At 38.6% G+C, this 24,961-nt stretch overlaps 1 protein-coding gene and 1 long non-coding RNA gene across 2 annotated transcripts in view; one reads left to right on the forward strand and one right to left on the reverse strand.

The window, feature by feature from the left end:
- The window catches only part of WDR64 (WD repeat domain 64), a 79,931-nt gene that overhangs the window by 16,634 nt on the left and 38,336 nt on the right, over window positions 1–24,961 (reverse strand). The window contains exons 11-16 of the mRNA XM_045536957.1: window positions 17,971–18,097; window positions 15,281–15,429; window positions 13,018–13,141; window positions 11,553–11,728; window positions 9,708–9,884; window positions 1,950–2,080 (exon numbers count right to left, since the gene is read on the reverse strand). Of these exons, the coding sequence (XP_045392913.1) occupies window positions 1,950–2,080; window positions 9,708–9,884; window positions 11,553–11,728; window positions 13,018–13,141; window positions 15,281–15,429; window positions 17,971–18,097 (884 nt within the window). The remainder of the gene's footprint in view (window positions 1–1,949; window positions 2,081–9,707; window positions 9,885–11,552; window positions 11,729–13,017; window positions 13,142–15,280; window positions 15,430–17,970; window positions 18,098–24,961) is intronic.
- On the forward strand, window positions 10,707–24,951 carry LOC123627480. The gene is made up of 3 exons (XR_006731300.1): window positions 10,707–10,732; window positions 15,739–15,788; window positions 24,927–24,951. It is a non-coding gene; the product is annotated as an uncharacterized LOC123627480 (long non-coding RNA).

Below are 24,961 nucleotides of genomic sequence, written 5' to 3' on the forward strand. Positions count from 1 at the left end.
CGGCCCAGAGTCTAAGGAACCTGCACCTTCCTGGGCAGTTTCCTGGGAACAGAGCAACAGTTCCTAAACACCTGCACTTCAGGCCTGGTCTTAAGGCATTCCTTGTTACAAATAGACTTTATAGCAAAATTTCCCTTTTTCTTTAATGGAAATTACTTCTAATTTGATATGATGAGTGATGATGGAGTGTCACGGAAGGTGAACCAAACTCAGAAGTCTATGGGCTGGATGTCTTGTTGAGCTCAAATTTTTTTTTAGCTATTTCCGCTCTGCAGATGAGCTGAATGATGCAGATTATTCATTAGCAAGAAAATATTGAATCTGGAGCTTAGAGCAGGGTTATTTCACCCGATTGGTGAAATGGTCTTAGGCAAAGTTTGACGTAGAAATAGAGATGGTCTCCACCTTGAATATGGGAACCGTTTTCCATTTTAGAACTGTTAATGCTGGCCCTAAATTACCTTCCACAATTCTGTGCTAAATTATATGTTTTGAGAAATACTGCAGTGATTCCAAATCAATTGTTTTTATGTAATCATCCGTGTGTGTTTTTTCTCTGATTGGGTATTGAGTTTGCATCATCCCTTGGCAAAATGCCTGGCACTTCAACAAGGAGGATCTGCACCTTTGAATTAGTGGATTATTTGGATTAATTTGGATTATTCTCAGGGAATTGCCCCCCTCTTTAGGCTGTGGCGTCAAGACTCTGGTCTTTTTAGTCTGTCTGCTTTCCCTTTTTGGTAGTGAGTCATACAGAAGCTGACACAGTGTGAGAACACTACTAAGAGGGTGAGGAGGTGTGCGGGGTGCACAGAGGTGCAGGTACAAAATGACAAGTATATGGTCTATGAGAAAAGCCGAAGGGCAAGGGCTGACGAGAGGGAAAAGGAGGATGACAGGAATTCTAGGAGCAGGGCCAGGGGCACATGGGCTGAAGTGCAGAGAGAGGGGACTGTAGAAAAAGCTGTCGCAACTAAAGCTTCAGTGAGAATAAATTCAGAGTCCAAACAAGAAGAGATTATTTCCTCTCAAAAGCTAGCTAAAAGTAATGACTCAGACCTGGATGGGAAAGGGAGATGGGGTCCAGGTGGACCAGTAGCGTGTAAGGTACTGTGAATAGGCAGAGCTCTTCTTTTCCCTTGTCTTTTCCAACTCTCTATTCTCTCCTCTTTTATAACTCTTCTATTCTCCCAAATGCTTGGATAAACTTGACTATGTTTTATTTCTTGTTAAGGTTCTTGGCCATCTGGTACCTCAAAGTAAGATTTTACAAACCCCCTTGACATCGGGTGCCCACATCTGGTCCTTGCATACATACCAATTACACAACTGGGGAAAGCTTATTATTTACAATCTGTCCACAAAAATAATTCAGTGTTATATTAGTTCTTTTGCAGCCAATGGCAAGAACGTTTAGAAATGGATGGCAGGGGAGGGTAAATATTTTGGCTATGGTACAGGGCAAATCTAATTGGTTGAGATGTAGAATTGCATCTGCCACATTGGCCCTTGTTTGCATCATCCTGTAATACATTGGAGGTGTTGGGCTGGTCAGTGAGAAGGAAATCTATCCAGGCTGCCTCTCACCATTTACTTTGGTGGCTGAGTGGATGGTGGTAGCACTGGGAATGCAGGAAGAGGAAAAGTTTGTGGGGGTGATAGGTTGGGAACAAGTTTTAGGCATGTGGGGCTTTCAGGGTCTTGGTAGCAATCCCGATGGAAATTGCCAGCAGGCAATTGGATATGTGTTATAGATAATTAAGGTTCACTCTAGTCATATCAATTAGAACATAGTCTCTTCATGAATATAACATAACCCCCAGGAAAGTTTCTCCTGAGAGTTATCACCACTTTTATTTATTGCTCTTTTCTTTTTTTGAGCACTGCATGTTCCTTTGGCTCATCCACAGTACAGTTTTTACACCACGCACAGAAAAGACACAACTTACACTTCTTTGACGGTAGACGTTACAAAATTCCATAAGATGATCACACCATGTAAGGTTCCAGCGGCTATCAAATTATATCCTTCTACTTGTAATATATCGATGCAGTTCACTGCAACACCGATAGCAGGATTCTGAGGGGAGAAGGAAACAGACACACCGACGGTCATAATATCTAATCACAGTACAAATGCTATGTGCACACTTTGTAATTGTCAGGGACTTAAGACAATTATTTAATTATTATAATTCTTTTTAATCCTTGAGCATAAAATTTAGTAAAATCTATTCGTTCTGGCATTAAACATTTTTAACTTGCAGAATTCATTAAAACAACAAAATATATTCTCCCTCTTTACTGGCTCTTTTCTCTCAGCCTTGATTTATTCTTTCTTATCAATCATTAGATTACCTTCTCATCTTTCTCTTCCCTTCAAACTTTCTGAAAGAACATCCAGCAATCGCTTTGCCCACTTACTCACCGTCCTTTCAATTGCCAGCTCTCATTGTCTGGCTTCTGCTCCATGCCATTCTGAGGGAGCTTTTTCTACTTCTCACTAAGGACTTCCTATTGCCAGTTCTATTTGATACTTTGCAATTGCCCTGCCTCAAGCCTTTGTTGGCAACCTACCATGTTAAGTTCTTAGAATACAAAGTCAAACAAGATGTCTGTGACCTGGAGAAACTTGTAATAATTTAAAGTACTCAGATAAAGTGCTGATTTCTGGGAAATTTGAAAGTGCTATATCAGGCATGCACAAGATTTGATGGAAACAAGGAAGAGTGACATCTAAAGAAGATTAGAGGTCTATTACCACTTCCAATGGGCACTCTCAATTGCTCATTCCTTTCTGAAATTCCCTACTCTTTTGACATACTCAACACCAAGTTTTTCTGGTTTTGCTTCTGTCTCTACGACCCTTCCTTTCCTGTTTCCTACTTGGTTCCCTCTTACTCTGCGAACATTTAAAATATTAGTATCCTTAGGGCTTACCTCCAGTTCATTTACTTTTTTCTTTTTTCAACTCTTGCTGAGCAAACTCATCCCCTTATGTTTTAATAATCATCTCAATGTTAATGACCTAATAATCTAGTCCAGTCACCTCCCACAAGCTTCAGGCTTGTATGTGTAATTACTTAGACATTTTGACAGGTATCTCAAAGTTAATATGTCTAATATACCTCCTTTAAGCATGTTCCTTCACCTTATTCTTTATCTCTTGAATGATCTCCATTATTCAAGTTAGAAATCCTGGAGTCATCCTTGATTCCTTCCTTACTCTCAGTATCCTCCTTTCTCAACTGCATGGCATCAATCACTAATTAATCAACTTCAAGTTCTCCTACTTTTACTGCCTATATATTTTTTGAAGCCATTTTTTCCTCACCATCTCTGCTATATGGCCTTTCAACTAAAACAGTAGCCTATGGCCAGAATCTTCTGCCATTAGTCTTATCCCATTCAAATCTATCATCCAAGCAGCATCCAAGATGAGCTACCCACAACACAAATCTGATAGTGTCATTTCTCATTTAAGCCTTTTGGTGGTTTTCCATTTCTTCAGTGGTAAGGATACCCAGGCTCCTTAGCATGGTCCAGTCCCTATGGATTTGTCCATCTTCCACCACTCCCGGTCTTACTCTAGCCACCTGGAGATACTTGTAGTTATCTTTCACAAACAGTGTAACGTCTTGCCTCCATAACTTTGTTCATGTGTCCTCTACTTGGAATCCACTTTGCCTTTTAACCCCCCTCTAGAAATTCCCTATCTGGGCCAAGGTAACTCCTGATAATTCCTTAGATTTAGTTCAGCAATTATCTTCTCCAGGAACATCCCCCTCTCCCCAGTCTTCTAAGATCTCTGCTGTACTTCTATAGTACAGGTACCATACCACGTTAATCTTGGCATTCAAGTGCTGAAAACAGTGCATGATACATAGTAGGTATTTAATAAAAAGTACTTCATAAATACTAATAAAAGAGTTTTAGGGAATGAATTTCCATGCACAATCCAATTTCTTTTCCTAAGTGACTTTTGCAGATTTTCTACCTATATTGTAATTTTAAAATATGTTGCAAAAAGGAAGTGCTATAATACTAATTATGACAAATACAAAAAATAAGGTTCAAAATCAGAGATAATTTACATTTGCATTAAAATCCTAAAGGACAATTTTATTGTCCTTCAATTATTTATTCTATAACTTATTGCCATAGTTTTAGTCTTTTTTTGGAAACAATCATTTTATATTACCCATGCAGTTATTTGCCAGCTGCCTTGTTTCTGACTCACTACACATTCATCTTCTTTCTGTTTTCATTGGCTATAAATAAGGTTTCATATATCAAATACATATAACTGAACCCAGAGTTTCCAATGATGTGTAGAATTGGGAAGAGAAGTAGGCTAGAATTACTTTATGAAGAGGTGCATTTTGTTCTATATTTGTGCACATTACATGGTGATGTTATTATGACAAAGTCACTGTATATATTGATTTCAAAGTCCTTTTAGCTAACAATAAAACTTATCATTTAAACTAGCAATAGTAAAATTCAAATTGCAGTGCTAAAGTGACATTTGTTTCAATATGAGGAAAAATAATACAATATCTCTCTGTCCTAAGATAAAATGATAGTTTCCAAATTCTATAACACAAGCTGTATTATTCTCTCTTAAATTATATTATGGTTGTTACACTAATGGCAGGGAAGAAAAAAGACTTTAATTGTTGCCTCTATGACTGCAGTTTTCTTGCAGTCTTCAGTGTCTGACCACTTATCTCTGTAAAAGCTGAAAGATATCAGCGCTTTGAGCTAATATTAGAGCAAACAAAGTTGATGAAGATTCTCATTGAAAAAAAACCAATTGGTTTATATTTTTATAGGAACAAAAAGGGGACAGCTTTCTCATTTCTCTATTTTTCAGCATCAAACATATGTCCCAAACACTTCATCCCTCATATGGGCACACATTAGCCTGCCTTGTTGAGGAAGTGTCAGCATCTCACAAAAATAGCTTCCCGAAGAAATTTTAAATTAAGTTGTCTAACTCAATATATATGGCTACTTCTGAAATATTTTGAAAGGCATCCAAACTCCAGTTAGTGCAGGCACACCTCATTTCACTGTGCATCACTTTATTGTGCTTCGCAGATATTGTGCATTTTGTGAATTGAAGGTTTGTGGCAACCTTGTGTTGAGCAAGTCTATTAGTGTGATTTTTTTTAACATCACATGTTTACTTTGTGTCTCTGTATCACATTTTGGCAATTTTTGCAATATTTCAAACTTTTTAATTATTATTATATCTGTTATGGTGATCTCTGGTCAGTGATCTTCAGTGTTATCATTGCAATTGTTTTAGGGTGCTGCAAACTGCACTGATAAGACGGCAAACTTAATGGAGAAGTGTGTGTTCTGACTGCTCCACCATTCCTCTCCCTCTCCATCTCCTTGGGCCTCCCTGTTTCCTGAGATACAAGAATATTAAAATTAGGCCAATTAATAACCCTACAATGGCCTCTAAGTGTTCAAGTGAAAGGAAGAGTCACAGATTTCTCACTTTAAATCAAAAGCTAGAAATGATTAAGCTTAGTGAGGAAGGCACACCGCAAGCTGAGACAGGCTGAGGGGTAGGCCTCTTTCACCAAATAGCTAAGTTGTGAATGTGAAGGAAAAGTTCTTGAAGGAAATTAAAAGGGCTACTCCAATAAATGCACAAATGATAAAAAAGTGAAACAGCCTTATTGCTGATATGGAGAAAGTTCGAGTGGTCTGGATAGATCAAAACAGCCACAACATTCTCTTAAGCCAAAGCCTAGTCCAGAGCAAGCCCCTAATTCTCTTATGAAGGCTGAAAGAGGTCAGGAAGCTGCAAAAGAAAAGCTTAAAGCTAGCAGACATTGGTTCGTGAGGTTTAAGGAAAGAAGCCATCTCCATAACATAAAAGTGCAAGGTGAAGCAGCAAGTGCTTTTGGAGAAGCTGCAGCAAGTTATCCAGAAGATCTAGCTAAGATAACTGATGAAGGTGGCTACACTAAACAACAGATTTTCATTGCAGGCAAAACAGCTTTCTATTGGAAGAAGATAGAGAAGTCAATGCCCGCCTTCAGAGCTTCAAAGGATAGGCTGACTCTCTTGTTAGGGGCTAATGTAGCTGGTGACTTTAAGTTGAAGCCAGTGCTTATTTTCCATTCTGAAAATCCTAGGGCCCTTAAAAATTATGCTAAATCTACTCTGCCTGTGCTCTGTAAATGGAAAAACAAAGTCTGAATGACAGCATAGCTGTTTACATCATGGTTTACTGAATATTTTAAGCCCATTGTTGAGACTTACTGCTCAGGAAAAAAGATTCTGTTCCAAATATTACTGTTCATTGACCATGCACCTAGTCATGCAAGAGCTCTTATGGATATGTACAAGGAGTTGTTTTGTTTTGTTTTTAACCTCTTTACTTCCATGGATGTACAAGGAGATTAGTGTTGTTTTCATGCCTGCTAACACAATATCCAGTCTGCAGTCCATGGATCAAGGAGTAATTTCAGCTTTCGAGTCTTATTAGTTAAGAAATACATTTTGTAAAGCTATAGCTGCCATAGTGATCTGGACAAAGTCAATTGAAAGCCTTCTGAAAAGGATTCATCATTCTAAGATGCCATTAAAAACATTTGCAATTCATGGGAGGAGGTCAAAATAGCAACATTAACAGGAGTTTGGAAGAAGTTGATTCACACTCTCATGGATGACTTTGAGGGATTCAAGACTTCAGTGGTGGAAGTCAATGAAGATGCGGTGGAAATAGCAAGAGAACTAGAATTAGAAGGGGAGCCTGAAGATGTGTCTGAATTGCTATAATCCATGATAAAACTTGAACACATGAGGAGTTGCTTATTATGGATAAGCAAAGAAAATGGTTTCTTGAGATAGAATCTACTTCTGGCGAAGATGCTGTGAACATTGTTGCAATAACAACAACAAAAAAAGATTTAGAATATTACACAGACTTAGTTCATAAAGCAGCAGCAGGGTTTGAGAGGACTGACTCCAATTTTGAAAGAAGTTCTGTATTGGTAAAATGCTATCGAATAGCATCTCCTGCTGCAGAGAAATGTTTCATGAAAGGAAAAGTCAATCAATGAGGCAAACTGCATTGTTCTCTTATTTTAAGAAATTGCCACGGCCACCCCAGCCTTCAGCAGCCACCACCCTGATCAGTCAGCAGCCACCAACATCAAGGCAAGATTCTCCACCAGCAAAAAGATTATGACTTGCCAAAGGCTCAGATGATTCTTAGCATTTTTTAGCAATAAACTATTTTTTAATCAAAGTATGTATATTTTTTAGACATAAGGATATTGCACACTTAGTAGACTACAGTATAGTGTAAATATAACTTTTATATGCACTGAGAAACCAAAAATTTTGTGTGACTGTATTGTAATATTCAGTTTATTGCAGTGATTTGGAACCAAACCTGCAATATCTCCAAAGTATGCCTCTTGTTATTAACTTTTTCTTGGTACAAACACCTCAAGAATCTTTTTTAAAAAGTTATAGTGGAATACGACTCAGACATAAAAGGGAGTGAGCTACTGATACATGCAATGACACAGGCAAATCTCAAAAGCATTATGCTGAATGAACAAAACCTTAAATATAGGCTATATTATTCTACTTCTGTGACATTCTAGGATAGGAAAAAACAAATCTTTCGTGAAAAAGATTAGAACAGTGGTTGCCTTTGGCTGAGGAGCAGGTATTGACTAGGCAGGGGCATGAGGAAACTTTCTGGGGTGATGGTGATTTTTTTACATTGATAAGGGGTTGAATTGTTTTTGTTCTTCTTCAAAATGATTATACAACACATTTAAATTTTGTGCGTTTTATTTCGTGTTAATGTCCCTAAAAAAACATAAACAGCAAGCGCTAGTTAAGGATGCACACACATACCGGGTGATATGTACCCATGCCTTCATCTTACTTTGAAATATATGTTCAAAATAAGATGGATTGCAAGTAATAACACCAGAGCAAGAGGAGAAGCTTTAAAAAAAAAAAAGAAACCTACGAAAAGAGAAAGCTGGAATTTTATTAACTGACTTTCTAGAAGTCTAGTTAAAATTATATGATATTAAAATGATAAAAATTATTAATTGGCCAGAAAATTTTGACAACCATTTTATGACCTCTGATGTGGCCCCAAACTTAACCTTCGTAGTAAAATCTAAAAGAATTTAAAAGACCTAGGTATTTTCAGAGAGATGAGTTATTTTTAGGTAGATAGATGAGCTATTTTTAGATCCCCAAATGAAGCCTGAAGAAGCCTGTGATTGTTTCCAGGACGTAGCTCCTGATAACCAGAAGCCTCATCTACATTCAGCTTTTCAGAAGTTAGCATTGCCATGGCAAACATGTGAACACTAATAAGAAATTGGAAAAAATATTTGGAACTTATATCACAAAGGACTGATATCCATAGTATCTACCTAATTATTTATACATATATGTATCTACCTAATATACCAAAATATTTTAAAACATTAGAAGAAAAAAAACAACAGCTTAGATAGAGAAATGTGCAACATGAGCCTGGAGCATCTTGTCATACCCAGAGCTATCCAGAACGACTGGGGTCTTGTCAAAAGAACTCAGGAGACTGAAGAGGGTACAACCAGCTTGAGATGGGACGATTGGAGCATTCATAATAATAACAAATGCAACTGACTGGAACACATCAAGAATATTTAAATTTGTGAGTTGATAATGTTATTAAATAAACAAAATTCACTGGCCACCTTTGGAAGATGCTGGAGAACCTATCCCTTATTTTGCAAACTGATAAATATAGGGAACAAGTCATCAATTATTTTGCTTTTCTGTATAAACTGTACCTCAATGTAACCAGATATTTGATGAAGGAGAGGTTTTCTCTAAAGACACATTCTAGTAATAAATGAAGCGGAACAGCAAAATGGCAACTCTGAATGAAATAATAGACACAGGGAGTGATCACCAGTTGCTGCTGACTGCCAAAAAAGACAATCAGTCATTATGTGAATCACGATGGAAGTACACGACACCATCTACGAAGGGTTCTTGATAAGGAAAAAAAAGAGTTGCAGCCAATTAAGCCTCCAGCTTTAAGTACCAGAGTGCAGGAAGTGCAGAGGAACGTCTTAAACAACAGCACGAGGGTGCAATCAGCAAAATCCAGAAATTGAGTAACTATGGCACCAACTGTCCAGTTTCTTTAATACGTAAATTGTAAGGAAAGAGAGATGGAAAGATATTCATAGATGAAAAGATATTTAATATATTTATCAACGAAGTGCCACAAATGGACTTTGTGTGGGTCTTGATTGAAACAAACTATAAAAACAAATTATGAGGAAATCTGGGAGATTTGAACACTGAGTGAATATGTGATGATATTAAGGACTTCTTGTAGATTATTTTTAAAAATATTTTAGAAAATAATGGTATTATTATGATTTTTGAGAGTCGTTATGGTTCAGAGATATGCCCTGAGATGTATAGAGATGCAATGGCATAATGTCTGGGATTTACTTCCACATCCATTGGTGTGGTCAGGGGGAAGTGGTGAGAAAAGAGAATGTGTGGCCAGGCACAGAAAATTTTTGAAGCTGAGCAATGGTACATAGAAGTTCTCTGTATTACTTTCTGTATTTTTATATATATTTGTAACTTTTTCATAACAAAAAGTAAAAATTTAAAAAACAACAAGAAATGAAACTTACATTAGTGTGTGGAGAAAAGCTTCTCTCAACTATTAACTCGACATCTGGGAAAGGAAGAGACATGTTCCTATCTCTACGAGACATCCTCAGATGCACAGTGCGGTTCCCATCTTGCAGGAAAGGGATAGCATCAGGCAGCTTCCATATCACCGTGAGGTAAATATCATCTTCCCTACCCTTTAATAGAAATCCACGGGGTATATGAAAAATTCAATTAATTATTTTATTTTGAGTTGTTTTAAAGAGATAGAGAAAAATAGCACATGCTCTGATATATCCATAAACCAGCTTTATCAAATCTTAAGCCCCGTCTATCCCTTGCTAATACAATTTATCTTTCTTCCCTGAGTAACCAGTAACCTGAATATGACATTACTCATGAAAATTTTACTATCTCTACATATGCACACGTATCTTCTACATATATATGATATTGCTTTCAGACTTTAAACCAGTTTATGATATCATCAAACCATATGGACTTTTCTTCAACTTGCGTATTTCACTCAATATTATGGAAAATAAGTATGTAAATCAAACCATATTTTTGAATAGGCAAACAATAATAATAGGTAAATAATAATAATACATTAATAATAAATAAATAACTGTACTTTCAACAATATCCATATTGTGAAGCTGCCCCCTCCAACATTAGTAAAACTTTCCAAATACCCCTCCCCATGCATTTACTATTGTCTATTTTACAATAGGTTTCTTATATTTCCTCATACTTTCCATCCTTAATGAGCACCTACTCTGGGCAACACAAGAACACAAATATGAATAAGAGAGGTTCTCAGCCCTTATCAAGCTCAATCTACAGATTCTGAATGGAGAATCAGAATAATCAAAGTGAAAAATGCTACCGTAGAACCCCTCAAAATTTTGACATGTTAATAGTTCCATGCCACTTTTTGCAGCCTATAAAAAAGGAGTGTTTGTGACAACAGGGCTTCCTGAAGACGAATTGCATCAACTGAAAGAAGGAAAATCAACATATTGCTGTGTTTTCGAGTGTATTGGTAAGAAATGCCTTTCTACAGTGCCGTTTTGGGTTGCTCAGACAGCAAGGGAATAGTATATCACATCAGGAGAGTTTTCATTCCTTTTTTCCATCCTTAAGGTCATCAGTTATCTTAATCAAGCTAGTACTTCATGATTGCCATACTAGTCAAGACGTTGTTCTGTTCTTAGCTGTCAGAAGGGGAATAATGAAGGCAATGAGTCCTTGAGTTCTAGGTGACCGGGTGAGAGCCACTCAACAGCCAGAATAAATGATCTAGTCTAGCCTTCATTTTAAATTTGAAGAAGGCATTAGCATTCCTAGGTGGTAACAGATTCACAGGAAAAATAAATTAGCCTGCCTCGATCCTCCCAAAACAGCCCTGAGCAGATTGCATCATTAACCTTAAAATAAACAAAGCAATTTTAGTGACAAACTGAAAAAGTGACTTGAGCATCCCCGAATGCATTATGATTTATAAGGGACAGAGCCTGCTGGGGAGTGGTTCCACCAGTGAATTATTCCCAAACAAGGGTATAAACAATGTCAGAGGTGGCAGCTGCAAGGGAATTGGATATTTCTGATCCCAGCTGTAGAGGACCCTGACTAATCCTTCAGCAAAAGCCTGACTGGCAGCACGCTGTGGCTGGGCAGCTATTCTTTTCTCTCCATTGTCTGAAACTGGGCAAAGTTACTTAGGAGCATCACAGGAGGATTGAGGATAAACACTAGCTCTAGCTGGCTGGCAAGAGAGGAGTTAAACGGGAATTATTCACCGACTCATTTGATTTGCTGAAGGAGGGCACCTTCAGTACAAATATAAAGATGGGATCGTAAACCTGGATCATTTTGATGGTTCCATTGCGCTCCAAGGCGAGGACCAGGTACTGGTGCTTCTCCTGGGATTTGAGGAAGATCAGGCGTTGCAGCCAGTGCTCTTCCTCCTTCCAGTCTTTTCCTTCTGGCAGCACTTTCATCTCCTGACCACTGCCAAAGTCCCAGATTTTGACTGTTCCTGAGCACACAGAGAAAAGACTACGTGGGTAAAAATGATTTATAGAAAGCTTGGCTTTTAGCTCAGAGGAAATTCATCCAATTGAAAGCTTTCTGCCAAGAATTTACCCTATATTTATTTCCTACTAAGACTGATGGGTGAGTCTTCCCAGGCTTGCTGTGCATGAAATATATTTCTGGATGCCTTGATTTGTCACAGGCCTATAAAAAATAAACAGGGGCCAGGTGTGGTGGCTCACACCTGTAATCCCAGCACTTTGGGAGGCCGAGGCAGGAGGATCACTTGAGGCCAGGAGGTCCAGACCAGCCTGGGCAATAGCGAGACCCCATCTCTACAAAAATTTAAAAAAATTAGCTGGGTGTGGTGGCACAGGCCTATAGTCCCAGCTACTATGGAGCCTGAGGCAGGAGAATCACTTGAGCCCAGGAGTTGGAGGCTGCAGTGAGCTCTGAAGATGCCCCTGCATTCTAGCTGGGGCAACAAAGCAAGGCCCTTTCAAAAAAACCCAAACAAACAAACAAAAACATAAATAAATAAACAGGGGCAATGTCTTGAAATCTACCCTCAGACTCTCCTATCTGAGCTTTTTCTCTTAAGTGGATCTTTTCTGAGTAGTGTGTGCAGTTGGTCATATTGTCTAGATAAAGCAATTCTTTTATGGGGCTTCAGAACAAAGGGAGGTGAGAGGCAGGGCATCTCCTTCCTGGAAGTTCCGTGCAGTGCTCAACAACACGAGGAACATCAAATGACATGACACAACCTGGGCCTGACATCCTCTCCAGCTAGACATGGCACGTGCCCTCCAGGAGCCTGGACACGTAAACAAGTCCAGTATAGAATTCTAGGGGTTATAAAACAAAGCTGGCTGGGTATTTTATCTCATCCAAAAATCTGCTGTCAGTAAAACCATTGCTAGCAAGCACCGAATCTGATGTCTGTCTCTTAGCTGAGTAGCCAAGAGTAGAAGGATAGAATGAGTTAGTGCAACAGAGATGAGCCCCACCAAAGATTAAATGGGATGGTACATATGAAAGACTTTTGCAAACCATTAAAGCAACTATATAAATGCAATGTAAGCTATTGATTATTTTTAATATCAATATCCAGACATTGATGCTCATTAGATAAGAAAGTCTAGCAGCGTTCACTCAGGCACAGGAATTTTACGGCAGGCCTACATATTCCAGACTGATTCATGCCCTCCCTCTACCCTAAAGAACTAATGAGTCCCTAGCACAAATTCTCAGGACACTAAAGCAGGGAGGCCATATTCTGGCTATTAGTCTGACCATTATATGCTCCTGTGGCAAAAAGAAATCCACTTTCATCGATAGCTGCAGAAGTCAGTTCAACATTCAAGCCATGAGGGTCTAAAATCTGGTAGATTTGGAGGCCAGTCTCAAGTTCCCATACCTATAGGACAGGACAAAAATATCAAATAATCCATATGCCCTTCAATTCTTATCAAAATTCTACCATATTGAAAACAGCCTCAAAATTGGTACTCAGGACATCTAAGACCTTTCCCAGCACTCTACCCTGAATGTTAGTTTGGTCAAAGAAAGGTCTAAAACGTAAAGTGCTGTCTACTAGTTGCTGTGCTATCCTGGCCCGTGTCTGCTGCAAAGGTAGGTGGCGGAATCAGGCAGCGACTCTATGCCAGGCAGCCCCTGGCCGTGGAGGAAGTGGTGAGTGGCTGCTGTAAGTCTGAAGACAGGCTAGCTGCAAGACAGACATGGAACAATTACAAGTGCAGCAGACAAAAATACCAAACTGGATTTATTTTCTGTCGACACTCATCCAAAGTAGGCAGGGGTCACAGAACAGGCTCTGTGATTAACAGCGTGGTACTAAGAGAACCCTGAGGAAAGAGCTCACTGACCTTTCCAAGGAATGTTCTGAGTAGGGACATGGGCCTAGGGGGAGAGAGAGAGAGACAGAGATAGAGATAGATAGAGATGAGAGAGAGAGAGACTGAGACTTCAGCGGAGGCAGCTGCGTCATTAGGCTGGGTGTCATTAGAAAATCCAGACACATGTCGAGACCCATTCTCTCTCTTTGGCAATACTGCAGAGGCTTTAAACCTGCAGACTTGTGGTCTGAATCTCTCCCTCTTTGTGGATCTGCCAAGTTCTGATGTGAATTAGACTGCCAGTGAGTAAGAGAGCTGAACTGGCAACACCGAATGGTTGCACTCTAGATGGGGTGGATGGGGTGGGGGTGGGGACAGCACACGCAAAGTGCCAGAGATGGGAAAGTGCATCTTTCCTCCAGGGAACTGAAAGAGAGCTGTGGCAGCTGGGCGAGAGAGGGAGCAGGAAGGACATGTAGCTGATGAGATAGTCAGGGGGCCAGCTGATGAAGGCCACCGGCTGGGAAGTGCTAGAGCTGGAATTTGGATGAAGTCAATCTGGAGCTAGAGCCCACGCTCTTAACCTCTGCGTGTCCCTGGTTATAGATGGAGTCCTTCAGGGAGAAGGAGGAATGTGGGTCACCGAATGAATGGTTCTCAGGAGGTCACCCACCTCCTGGCCTGAAGTGCCATCCCTCTCCAACCAATCAGGTACGAAAACTCACCTAGATGAATTCCTTTCCCCTCTTCTCTCCCACACAGGAACCACATTTTCCCCTTAAGAGGTCAGTATTGCATGAAAGCAGGACAGGTTTTAGTTTTAGTTTCCCTCTACCTACTCCGCGTTACTAGAAATAAGTGATAATTAACTAAACTCAGATTTGGGCCTGAGAAAATCTGTAGCAGATGAGCACAGAAGGTCAAAGACTGAGAGGGAATTTGCAGGGTCTCCAGAAGAATGCTCTCGACTGGTCCACACGTCTCCTTTTGGAGAGCATGCATGAAATAAAAGGATAAACACCTGCAGCAAACACCTCCAGCCATCACTATCAGATGACTTCAGTCGTCCTAGTGATAGACACAGCATAGCCAAGCACAGTGGCTTCTAGGGACCCAGTAACGGCAGGGCTAGAGGAATGTAGTGGAAAGAGCACAGTCCTCGTGTCAGACAAACTTGGGTTTATATCCCAGGCCTCCAGCTCATGCCCAGGGGGATGTTGCTTCATCTGTCTGAGCCCTCGTTTCCTCATCTTTAAAATGCAACTCTTTATCTATGCACAGAGAACTGCTGGAAGATTAAAGGAGATCCTAGACTTAAGGCTCTTGGCACATATCCTGAACCTATAGACATTATGTTAATAGTAAATACCTATAAATGTGTATATACTCTCTTCCCATAGCTAGGTTTAAAAAAAAATCAAAGTACAGAGTAGTTCTCTCTCCTTGATATATTTCCTTTAAAATTCCAGTTTTGATTGTAAGAACTAGCTTTGTTTATTCAGTTGAGCATGTGGCTTGACAGCAAGCAGTCTGAGCTGGCTTTAAACGCTTGGTTTTCATGTACACTTGAAAGCTTAAAAGTCTCTCTAATGTACAGTCTGATATGTGCCATGACATCTGCTTAATCACTCGACACTTTACCTTTAAGAAAAGTCTATCTGCATTGCCTTTTTCTTCCTGAAGAGCTGATATGTACTTACCTTGATTATGGATTCAGAGCAGATAGTGAGCACATGGTGAAAATATTTGTTGTAAAGCATGACATTGATTTCTCGTTCATGCGTGTGAGGAATCTGTTTTGTATCTTGTATCATTTTAGTTAACGGATACATGTCCATCACGCTAGACCCTGGAATAGAAGCAAACATCTTATAAATAGCCAATATTAGCAGTTATGTATCACAAAGGATTTTATCCAACCAGTTGGGTTTGGAGATAGCCAATGGGTGAGATTAGAAATATCAATGCCTGCAAATACATTCGTTTATTCTAAAACATTTTTGAAAAGGTAAATGTGATTCAGCCAGAGAAAAGTGTTCAATTTCGACTTCATTACTTGTCAAGTGCAGGCCATTTGGACTTCATTGATATCCTTCCAGTGACCCTCATTTTCCTGTTTTTTATAGTCCACTTTTTCTTTTCTTTGTTGTGCCTACAGCATGCCTCTCCATCTGGTGCACAGCAATAACGCACAGCTTTTTGCTGAAGGTAAGCTTCCACTTAGTGATTGAAATTTATTGTTACAGAGCCCTTTTCAACCAACAAATTGATAAAGCATTCTGTAAACATGTTCTTATTAAATGTAATGAATGAGAATGATTGCAAACCAGGGCTTGCAACATCAATATTAAATAAGATTAATTTCCAAATCACCATTGCGAAATAGATGGGGAGCAAGTATTCCTTACTTGCATTTTTCCAAGGGTGTTTGGTTTGGTTATAGTAATGCTATAAACTGCAAGTATGATTTAAGTCTCAAAATCAACTAATTGTGTGTGTTCTGTTTTAGTGTAATGTCTAGAAATATAAATAAGAATCTCAAAGCATTTTGAGGCTCAAGCAAAAATGAAATTTCTTTCCTATTTTATTGATGCAGAGATTAAGTTACCAAAGGCAGACTTTGAATTGAGTTTCTCAGGTCTCTCCAAAGAATTCTCAACTTTAGGAGAAGTTTCAGCAGGAGTTACTAAACACTTGCCTAAGTGTTTAAATTTTAAGATAAAATCTGTTCATGTGTAAAGAGGGACTAAGATGGCTCATCTGGTAGTATTTCTCAATTCAGAGACCTCAATATAGAAATGTGAGAGGAGTATGGTAGCCAGATTATCAAACCACACTTGGAGCTTCTTGGTAGATCCTTTTATGTTATACTGACAGTAACTAACTTTATTCAGAACGGCATCAACAAAGCTTGCTATGTTTATGGACAAGTGGCGATCTTCTTCTTTTTTGGCTAGTTACGCTACTGCTTCGGAAACAATGCAGCGCAGAGAAAGAATGTGGATTCAGGAATCAGAAATTTTGAGATCAAATCCCAGCTCTGTGTTTTAACCTTTTGTCCTTCCACTAGTCAGTTTGGCTGTTTGAGATTCTGTTTTGTCATTTATACAATAGGAAAAATAATAATTAGGACTTCGTGTAGTGGTTGTCCAGGTCACATGAAAAAGTGTATGACAGCGTTTTGTAAAAGAACTACACAAATGGTAGTTATCCTAATAAGAGTAATAATGACAACAACAGTGACAGTAACAACAACGTATTCTACAAAGCATTTCCAGAACATGGCGCTGCTGTCACCGGGGTTTAGAAGATGACTGTGGTTGCTTCATTTGAATCAACGCAGGCATTAAAATCTGAGAGATAAATTTCATGTAATTCTGACGTCAAGTTGATGTTTGCTGTCCATGTCTGCAAGTGTAGTGATTAAACAATACACAGAGCTCTATAAGTGGGAAGAAATGTTGATTTTTTCTTATGTCTTCCTCCTTTTCTTCTTCTACCTCCTCCTCTTCTTCTTCTTTGTCTTCATCTTTATCCTGCTTCTTGAGTCTTTAGTTACACTGATGATTAATGGGATGGAAATACTGAATCCAGTAATCAAACATGTGAGTTGAAGCACTAAGAAAAAATTTGCTTATAGTCATTAATATAGAGGAGGTTATATAGAGGAGCACAATTAAGCAGTGCCTAAAGCAGTGCCTGCAGGTTCCAGTTCCCTGTATCCAAACTACTATTAATATTGTTCGTTTTTCTTCTAAAGCCTAAGGGTATGCATATGAACAGTGTTCAACCTAAATGTCTAGCAGGGCCCCTTGTCTCTTTAGTAAGCGTGTCTTTCTAAGAAGCCACAAGAAAAACTGGCAACAAATCTGTTGGCATTGGCACTGGGACTCTATCCTCACTCTCCACTATTCTTTGTTTAGAAGCAAAGGCAGGTGAGAGGGAGAGGCACCCTCCTTACTAATTAATTGCCTCGTTACCAGAATGCATGGGGCCAAAGTGCCTCGCTGCAGAAAAGGAGAGTTGACTTGGCATGTAGTACAGCCGCTTTAAAATCGGATCATATTCCTGCTCCCAAGAATCAAAACAGAGCTGAGTGTGGCAGCTGGATTTGCCCTACACGTAGCAAGAAGTTACGTCCCACTTCTCTGTTTAACCCAACCCAGGTCTTCCTAGGTTCAAGGACTTAGGGCACTAACTCGGTATTTTCAGATACCCAGCCATAGAAAGAGGAAAGAGCAGAAGTGAATTAAATGCCTACTGCGGTGAATCATGGCTTATAAATTGCCTTTTTAGTTTTGCTTTTCTTCTAGTTAGTGCTCAAGTGCTAGTTTTAAAAAGGTTAAAAATCAAGGTATGAGTTCATTTGGCATTAATTGGGTACACTTACCTGTAATAAGCATGCCGTGATTGGCATCAAATACCATAGAATAAATCTGCATGTCTCCCGGGCCTCCCTGGCTGTCGTGGAAGACTTGTAATAGTGACAGGGTCTGTATGTCCCACACCCTGAAAACCTGGGAGAACAAAACACACAGTTCACCATCGTTCACACTTTACCTTTCCCACGCAATATTTTTAGGTGAAGGAAGCATTTAAAAGTCTGAAATGTGCTCTTACAAACTTGCAGCGAAGTATGATTTATAAAATGAGCACACATTTGCTAAGCTCTAATTTAGGTTGTTGGTTTGATTATTGTTCATCAATGTCAGAGGAAAATAGCAGCAGTGATTTATACTTTGCTTAAACGTGTACCTTTAGGAACTAGATTTTTCTATTATTATAGAAGGAGAGGAACATAGTATTTAGTATTTATTACTGTTTACAATTTGAAGGAATAATAAAAGACTGATCATTATGTACAGTTAAAGCCACATTTCTCTTTCTACTATGGATGAGGAAAATAAGAAGACTTATATTTAAGTGGAAGGTTTCAAATTGTTCTTTCCTGATTTATAAAGATGGGAACATCTTACTGAGGTTTCTAAGAAATTCCCCCTCCCTGTGCCCAGAGATATATGAATTATATTAATAGCAGCTCTAGGGGATGGTATAGATACAGTAAGAGTATGGGGAAATAGATTATTAGAGCTCTCATCTGAGGGCAGAAAGAGAACTATATAATTACTCAAGTAGAACTTGAGTTGATATTAGAGAATAGAAAGAACAATGAAATACAAATTCAGCAAAACTAGGTCAAGTTTTCCCCCAAAATAACTGGCTGTAGTTTTCATTACTCTGGGTTTTTTTTTTTTTAGCAAGTTATAGTGTGATTGAATTTCATACATAAATGTTATTTGATCAAGAATAACATTTCTTCTAGCCATGCATCAGCCTTAAGCAATATTTTCATATAGTTTTTATTAACCTATTAAATCGGACTCTTTGTTGAATAAATGGGTAACCAACCATTCACAGAACTACATATAAAACTCTGGTAAGTAGTTTAGTTAACAGAGATACTAACTTCTAATTTGAGGCACTTATAATTGAGTTAATTATATGTTAACTGAGTTCAAATCTTCACTATTTCTAAGGCAGGTTGGTCTTACATATAAGAACACTAAGATGTCTAAGTCATATGATTTAGGGAACACTGGCAAGGAGGCTTTGCTCAGATGTACACCCTCTGTAGGCTAATATTTCTCAGACTTATACAGTTGAAATTTATTTCCTTTGTTCTAGTGAAAATGCAGATTTGGGGGGAGTAGATAGAACATTGAACCTTTTCAGTCTTTTGTATCATAAACAAGTATAATGGACTGTTTATGAATTTAGGTTCTGAGCCTAGATGAGAGACAAATAGAGGAAGAGACACAAAAGTGGAATCAAAGAGTGCAGCAAAGAAATTTATCTCTCTGCAAATAGTTTCTGATTTTATTGCTTTGGCTGAGATATGTTCATGGCTTCTTCTTGCTGTACGTGTGTACACGCTGAATTGCAGTCGGTGGGAAGAACAAGGGACTAGGCAAAAGATGACGAGGGGTCTAGTTCTAGGCCATCATTTAAACTCCCTGAGTCTCAATTTTCTTCTTTCTAGAATGGACATATTGACGCTGGTACCTCCTGCCTCATTGAAATGATGTGAATACATTTTGAAATCTGTGATGTTCTCTACAGAATAACACTGTTTTCTTTTTTTCTTCTCTTCTTCTTCAGTGTTCAGCTCTTTGGGTCTTTTATATGTGTTTTAGGGAAGTGGCAATTGCCAGACTATGGGAGGCAAAGACCTTCCTCTTTATACTGCCCCATCCTCTAGGTTTTTCTGCTGCCCCTCTCCCTACCTGCCCTGTTTGTTACTGTCATGCCAAAGTGCTTCTCATTTCCAAAAAGCCCCTTTCTTTTTCCAGTCTCTGCATTCCCACAAACTCTTCCTCTCATCTGTAATTTCCTCTCAACAGCCTCCCCCATCTAGCTAACTCCTACTCATTTTTTAAACTCTTCCATAAAGAGGACTAAAGAGTTAGGGTTCAGGTCAGAATAGTGCTAGAAGTTTATGCCTTGAAGTGACATTTCTTCTCTAAACATAGAGAAAATATAAAAGAGAGAAAGCAAAAAGAAACAGCAAGGCTCCAAAGCCAGATATATCTCTCTCTAGATCTCAATGGGAGAGAAGCACAAAGCAATGATGGGGCTGAAACCAGAGAGCTGGCACTGGGTCTGGAGCAGGCAGCTGCAGCAGGGCAGCCTCTGCGGGACAGACAGGACCAGGAGCTACCACACCTGGGACCCACGAGGACCAGAAACATTCCACACCCGGGACCCACGGCAGAGGCGGCAGCAGGTCTCCCAGTTCCGAACGGTAGACTGGGAAGCAATTGGCTGTTCTTATCGGGAGATACAGCTTTATTGCTCTGTTCTTATTGGGAGATACAGCTTTTTGAAAGATGCGGGACCAGTGCAGGTGGAGGAACTGCCTTCCTAATTTTACTCAGTGGCCACAAGAGGCTAATAAGATTTTTAGTCCCCAAATAAATCAAATTAGGGTCACTTCATTGATTGGGTGACTTTACATGGAAGAGTCTGAATATATATGCGATTGTAAAACTCTTTTGAGAATTAATATAGTACATAGAAAAATGGTATATTTGAAAATCAAGGTATATGTAACAGTGCAGTACAAACAGTAGGCATTTAACACTACCTGTGTAGAGAATTCAGTGCAAAGCATGTATTAAGTTCTTACAAATAACTTAGCAAGAAAAATTATATTTTTAGCTATGTGTATGGAACTAAACCTGTTAATTTTATCATCTTGTTTTCACATTTTTCCTGTGTGATAACTGGCAAACAGAAAATGAAGACATCCAATGTGTCTTTAAAAATTAACTTTTTAACTACCAAATTATCACACATACCTAGTAAACAAATTTAGGCTATACAAAAACCATACTCCCCCTTCCTACCCTAACATTTCCTCTTGACTTATAGACATTGGCCTAGGGAAAGAATTTATGAAGAAGACTCCAAAGGCAATCACAGCAACAACAAAAATAAATAAATGGGATCTGATCAAATTAAAAAGCTTCTGCACAGCCAAGGAAACTATCACGAGAGCAAACAGACAACCTACTGAATGGGAGAAAATATTCGTATACTACACATCCGATAAAGGGCTGATAACTAGAATCTATATAGAACTCAGGAAAATCAGCAAGAAAAAAATCAAACAACCCCATTAAAAAGTGGGCAAAGGACATGAACAGACACTTTTCAAAAGAAGATAGACTAATGACCAGCAAACATAAGAAAAAATGTTCAACATCTCTAATCATCAGGGAAATGCAAATCAAAACCACAGTGAGATATCACTTAACTCTGGTGAGAATGGCTTTTATCAAAAAGTACCCAAACAATAAATGCTGGCGTGGATGCGGAGAGATAGGAACACTCATACACTGCTGGTGGGACTGCAAACTAATATAACCTCTATGGAAAGTAATATGGAGATACCTCAAAGAGCTACAAGTAGAACTACCATTTGATCCAGCAATCCCATTACTGGGCATGTACCCAAAGGAAAGAAAGAAATTCTATAAAAAAGACATCTGCACGAGAATGTTTACAGCAGCACAATTCACAACTGCAAAGATGTGGAAATAACCCAGTGCCCATTGACACATCGAGTAGATTAATAAAATGTGGTATATGTATACCATGGAGTTCTACTCAGCCACAAAAACAATGGTGATCTAGCACCTCTTGTATTATCCTGGATACAGCTGGAGCCCATTCTACTAAGTGAAGTATCCCAAGAATGGAAAAATAAGCACCACATATACTCACCATTAAACTGATATTAACTGATCAACACTTATGTGCACGTAAAGTAATAACATTCACTGGGTGTCAGGCAGGTGGGAGGGGGGAGGAGGGGATGGGCATATTCACACCTAATGGGTGCAGTGAGCACCTTCTGGGGGATGGACATGCTTGAAGCTGTGATTCGGGTAGTCCAAAGGCAGTACATGTAACCTAAATATTTGTACCCCTGTAACATGCTGAAATAAAAAAAATGATCAGGAGAAGATGAGGTCGCTCGTGGAGAGACAGGGTAGTAGTAAGGGCTCAGTGGGCATAGAGAAGATTTGTTAATCATCAGCAAGATATGAGTATCTTGCTGCATAGCATCCAAAGAATTTTTTTCTTAAAGAAAGGCTCACCCTATTCTACAGCATGGACCACACCCATGATCTCTACCTGTGTGGTCACAAGGAGGTCCAGGACAAGTATGGATAGATCAACATAAGTCCCATCCCCACTACTGGAGAACGGAGATCACATGCCTTTATGCTAATTGCTGGCATTTATTGAGGACTGGTTACATACCAGGTACTGTGTTATGTTCTTGACTTGCATTATCTCATTTAATCCTCACATCAACCCTATGAGGAAAGTACTCAGTTATCCTCCTCAATGATCTTATTTGACTCACGCAAGGTCACTTCTGGTAATTGTCAGAGCCAGGAATTCAATTTAGGTTTATCTGATTCTACAGTCCATTCCCTTAGCTATGCTGCCTGGAAGTGAGACAGTATTAAAATCTTCATTTGTGAGAATATCTTAGATGTAGTCATTGATGAGATGAAGCCCAGCTGACCTATAGGCCAAGTTGGTGACATTAGCCACCTGGCACCTGACTTCAGGCCATTACTTTTTGCTCTAAAGCACACTCACAATCTAGTCAAACTTTGCCTTTTCTCAGGTTTCTGCATATCACTTCCAAAGTGAAAATTTAAGAAAAATAGCAACTTTTACACCCATTTACAATCTGTTATAAATAATCAAAGCATGTATATTTCTCATCTTCATAGAAAAGAAGAAAATAATCAGCCTTTTGGTAACTAGAGTTGTGCTTGAGAGGGTTGCCAACCATTTGTTCCCATTGGTTTTGGTCATGAAATGAATGTAAGCGAAGTTTATATTTGTCTCTGAATTTTTCAACCTTTGCCAATTCCTGTTCAGAAGCAGTAGCTGTGACATAGCTGTTCAACACTTGGGCTCTGTGACTAGACATATAATTTTAGCAGTTGGGTAAGAAAATAATATCCTGGTGGAAAGACTGCAAACTAGAAGAGAGGGCATCCACCCTTCTCCTGGTGAACATTCTTCTGGAGCAAGAGATCACCCCACCCCTCACCATCATAGCCATGCACAGTTTAAATGAGAGTGTGTTTCTAGTACTATGGATAAAGTATAGAAACCTTGCTTCTATTTGGGCCTCTTTACTCTCCCCACTGTTAAAAGATAATTTTCTAAGTATTTCTTCTACATATATTGAACAATGTGTCATATGATGTAATAATTTTTGTTTTAAAAATCAAATATTTAAGAAACTCATGAGAGGTTTGCTAGAATATTATTTATACCCCTTCTTTTGCCCTTTCCAATATTCTACTTTCCTCTCGGAAATTCCATGCTACCTTCTGCCATTTTCTTTCTATTTAGAGAACTTACTGTAGCCATTCGATAAGGGTAGTTATACTAGCGACAAATGCTCTTAGTTTTGTTTTGTCTAAGAACATCTTTACATCCCCCCTTTATTTCTGAAGGATATTTTTGCCAGCTATAGAATTCATGGTTGACAATTCTTTTCTTTCACTATTCCAAAAATGTTGCTTCACTTCTTTCTGGCCTCTGAGTTTCCAGATGAGAAATCTGTCATTCATATCAGTGTTTTTCTATAAATAATGTGTCATTTTTCTTTGGCTGCTTGCAAGAATTTGTCTTTAGTTTTCAAAAGTTTAATTATGGTGTTTGGGTTTATTCTATTTGAGGTTCACTCAGCTTCTTGAATCTGTAGGTTTATGTCTTTCACTATATTTGGAAAGTTTTCAGCCATGCTTTGTTTTTAAAAAAAAGCCTCATGTTTAGAGATTAAATTTCTCATTTTTTCCCTGTCCCTTTCCTTCCCTCTTTGTTTCTTTCTTTTTTCCCCTTTCTTCTTTCCTTCCTTCCTTTTTTTCTTTCTTAAATAAATATAAGCAATATTAATGCAATGAACATTCTTTTACATTTTATTTTATTAGAATAAATGCCCAGGAAGTTTTTCACTAGTTTTACCTCCATCCGGCAGTGTGTAAACACACCTTTGTTCTTAAACCTTTTCCCCTTCACTTCTCTTTTTTTCCCTACTGATTAGCTAAAGATTTTCGTTTACTTGTACAGTGATATAATTCCAGTTTCTGTTCTTTGTACTGCATTTCTGCCCCATCTGCTGTCTGCCTTTAACTTTGTTTATGAGTATAGGGAGGTGCACAGTCACAGAGCTATCTACAGGCTACGTGTAGCCAATCCCGTATCTGCCTCTAGACAGCTCTGTGATTTTGTACACGTTACTTAGATCTTGGTTTCCTTTACATGTCTAAAGTTGGGATAATTACTTTATCAGGTTGTTATTAGCACTAATAAGTTGTGTATGTAAAATACTGACCACAGAGCCTGGCACTGAGTAAGCATTTAACAAATGATAGCTATTATTATAAGTTACAGAAAATTTGAATGTTTGTAACAGTCATATCTATTTTCCCTTTAGCCATAGGTGCTATGCTTACATATTACTCTAAAGCTATATAAATATTAACTTGTGTTTTCTTCTGGAGAATTCTAGAACTTCTATGGTTTTATATTTTACATTTAAAATCTTTAATCCATATGGAATGCATTGTGCTGTATATTAATGAAGTGATGATCTGATTACATATTTTTTCCTTTATGGCTAATCAATTTTCCCAAAATTTATTGAACAAACCATCTTTGCTTATATATTTGAAATGTTACTTTTATCATATACAAAATTCACCCACCCATGAACTAATTCCTACATTTTTTTCTTTTGTTTCCTAGATGTGCCTATTCCTGCATTGACCACGGCTCTGTTT

Source organism: Lemur catta, chromosome 25 (genome assembly GCF_020740605.2).
Source record: "Lemur catta isolate mLemCat1 chromosome 25, mLemCat1.pri, whole genome shotgun sequence".
Lineage (NCBI taxonomy): Eukaryota > Metazoa > Chordata > Mammalia > Primates > Lemuridae > Lemur > Lemur catta.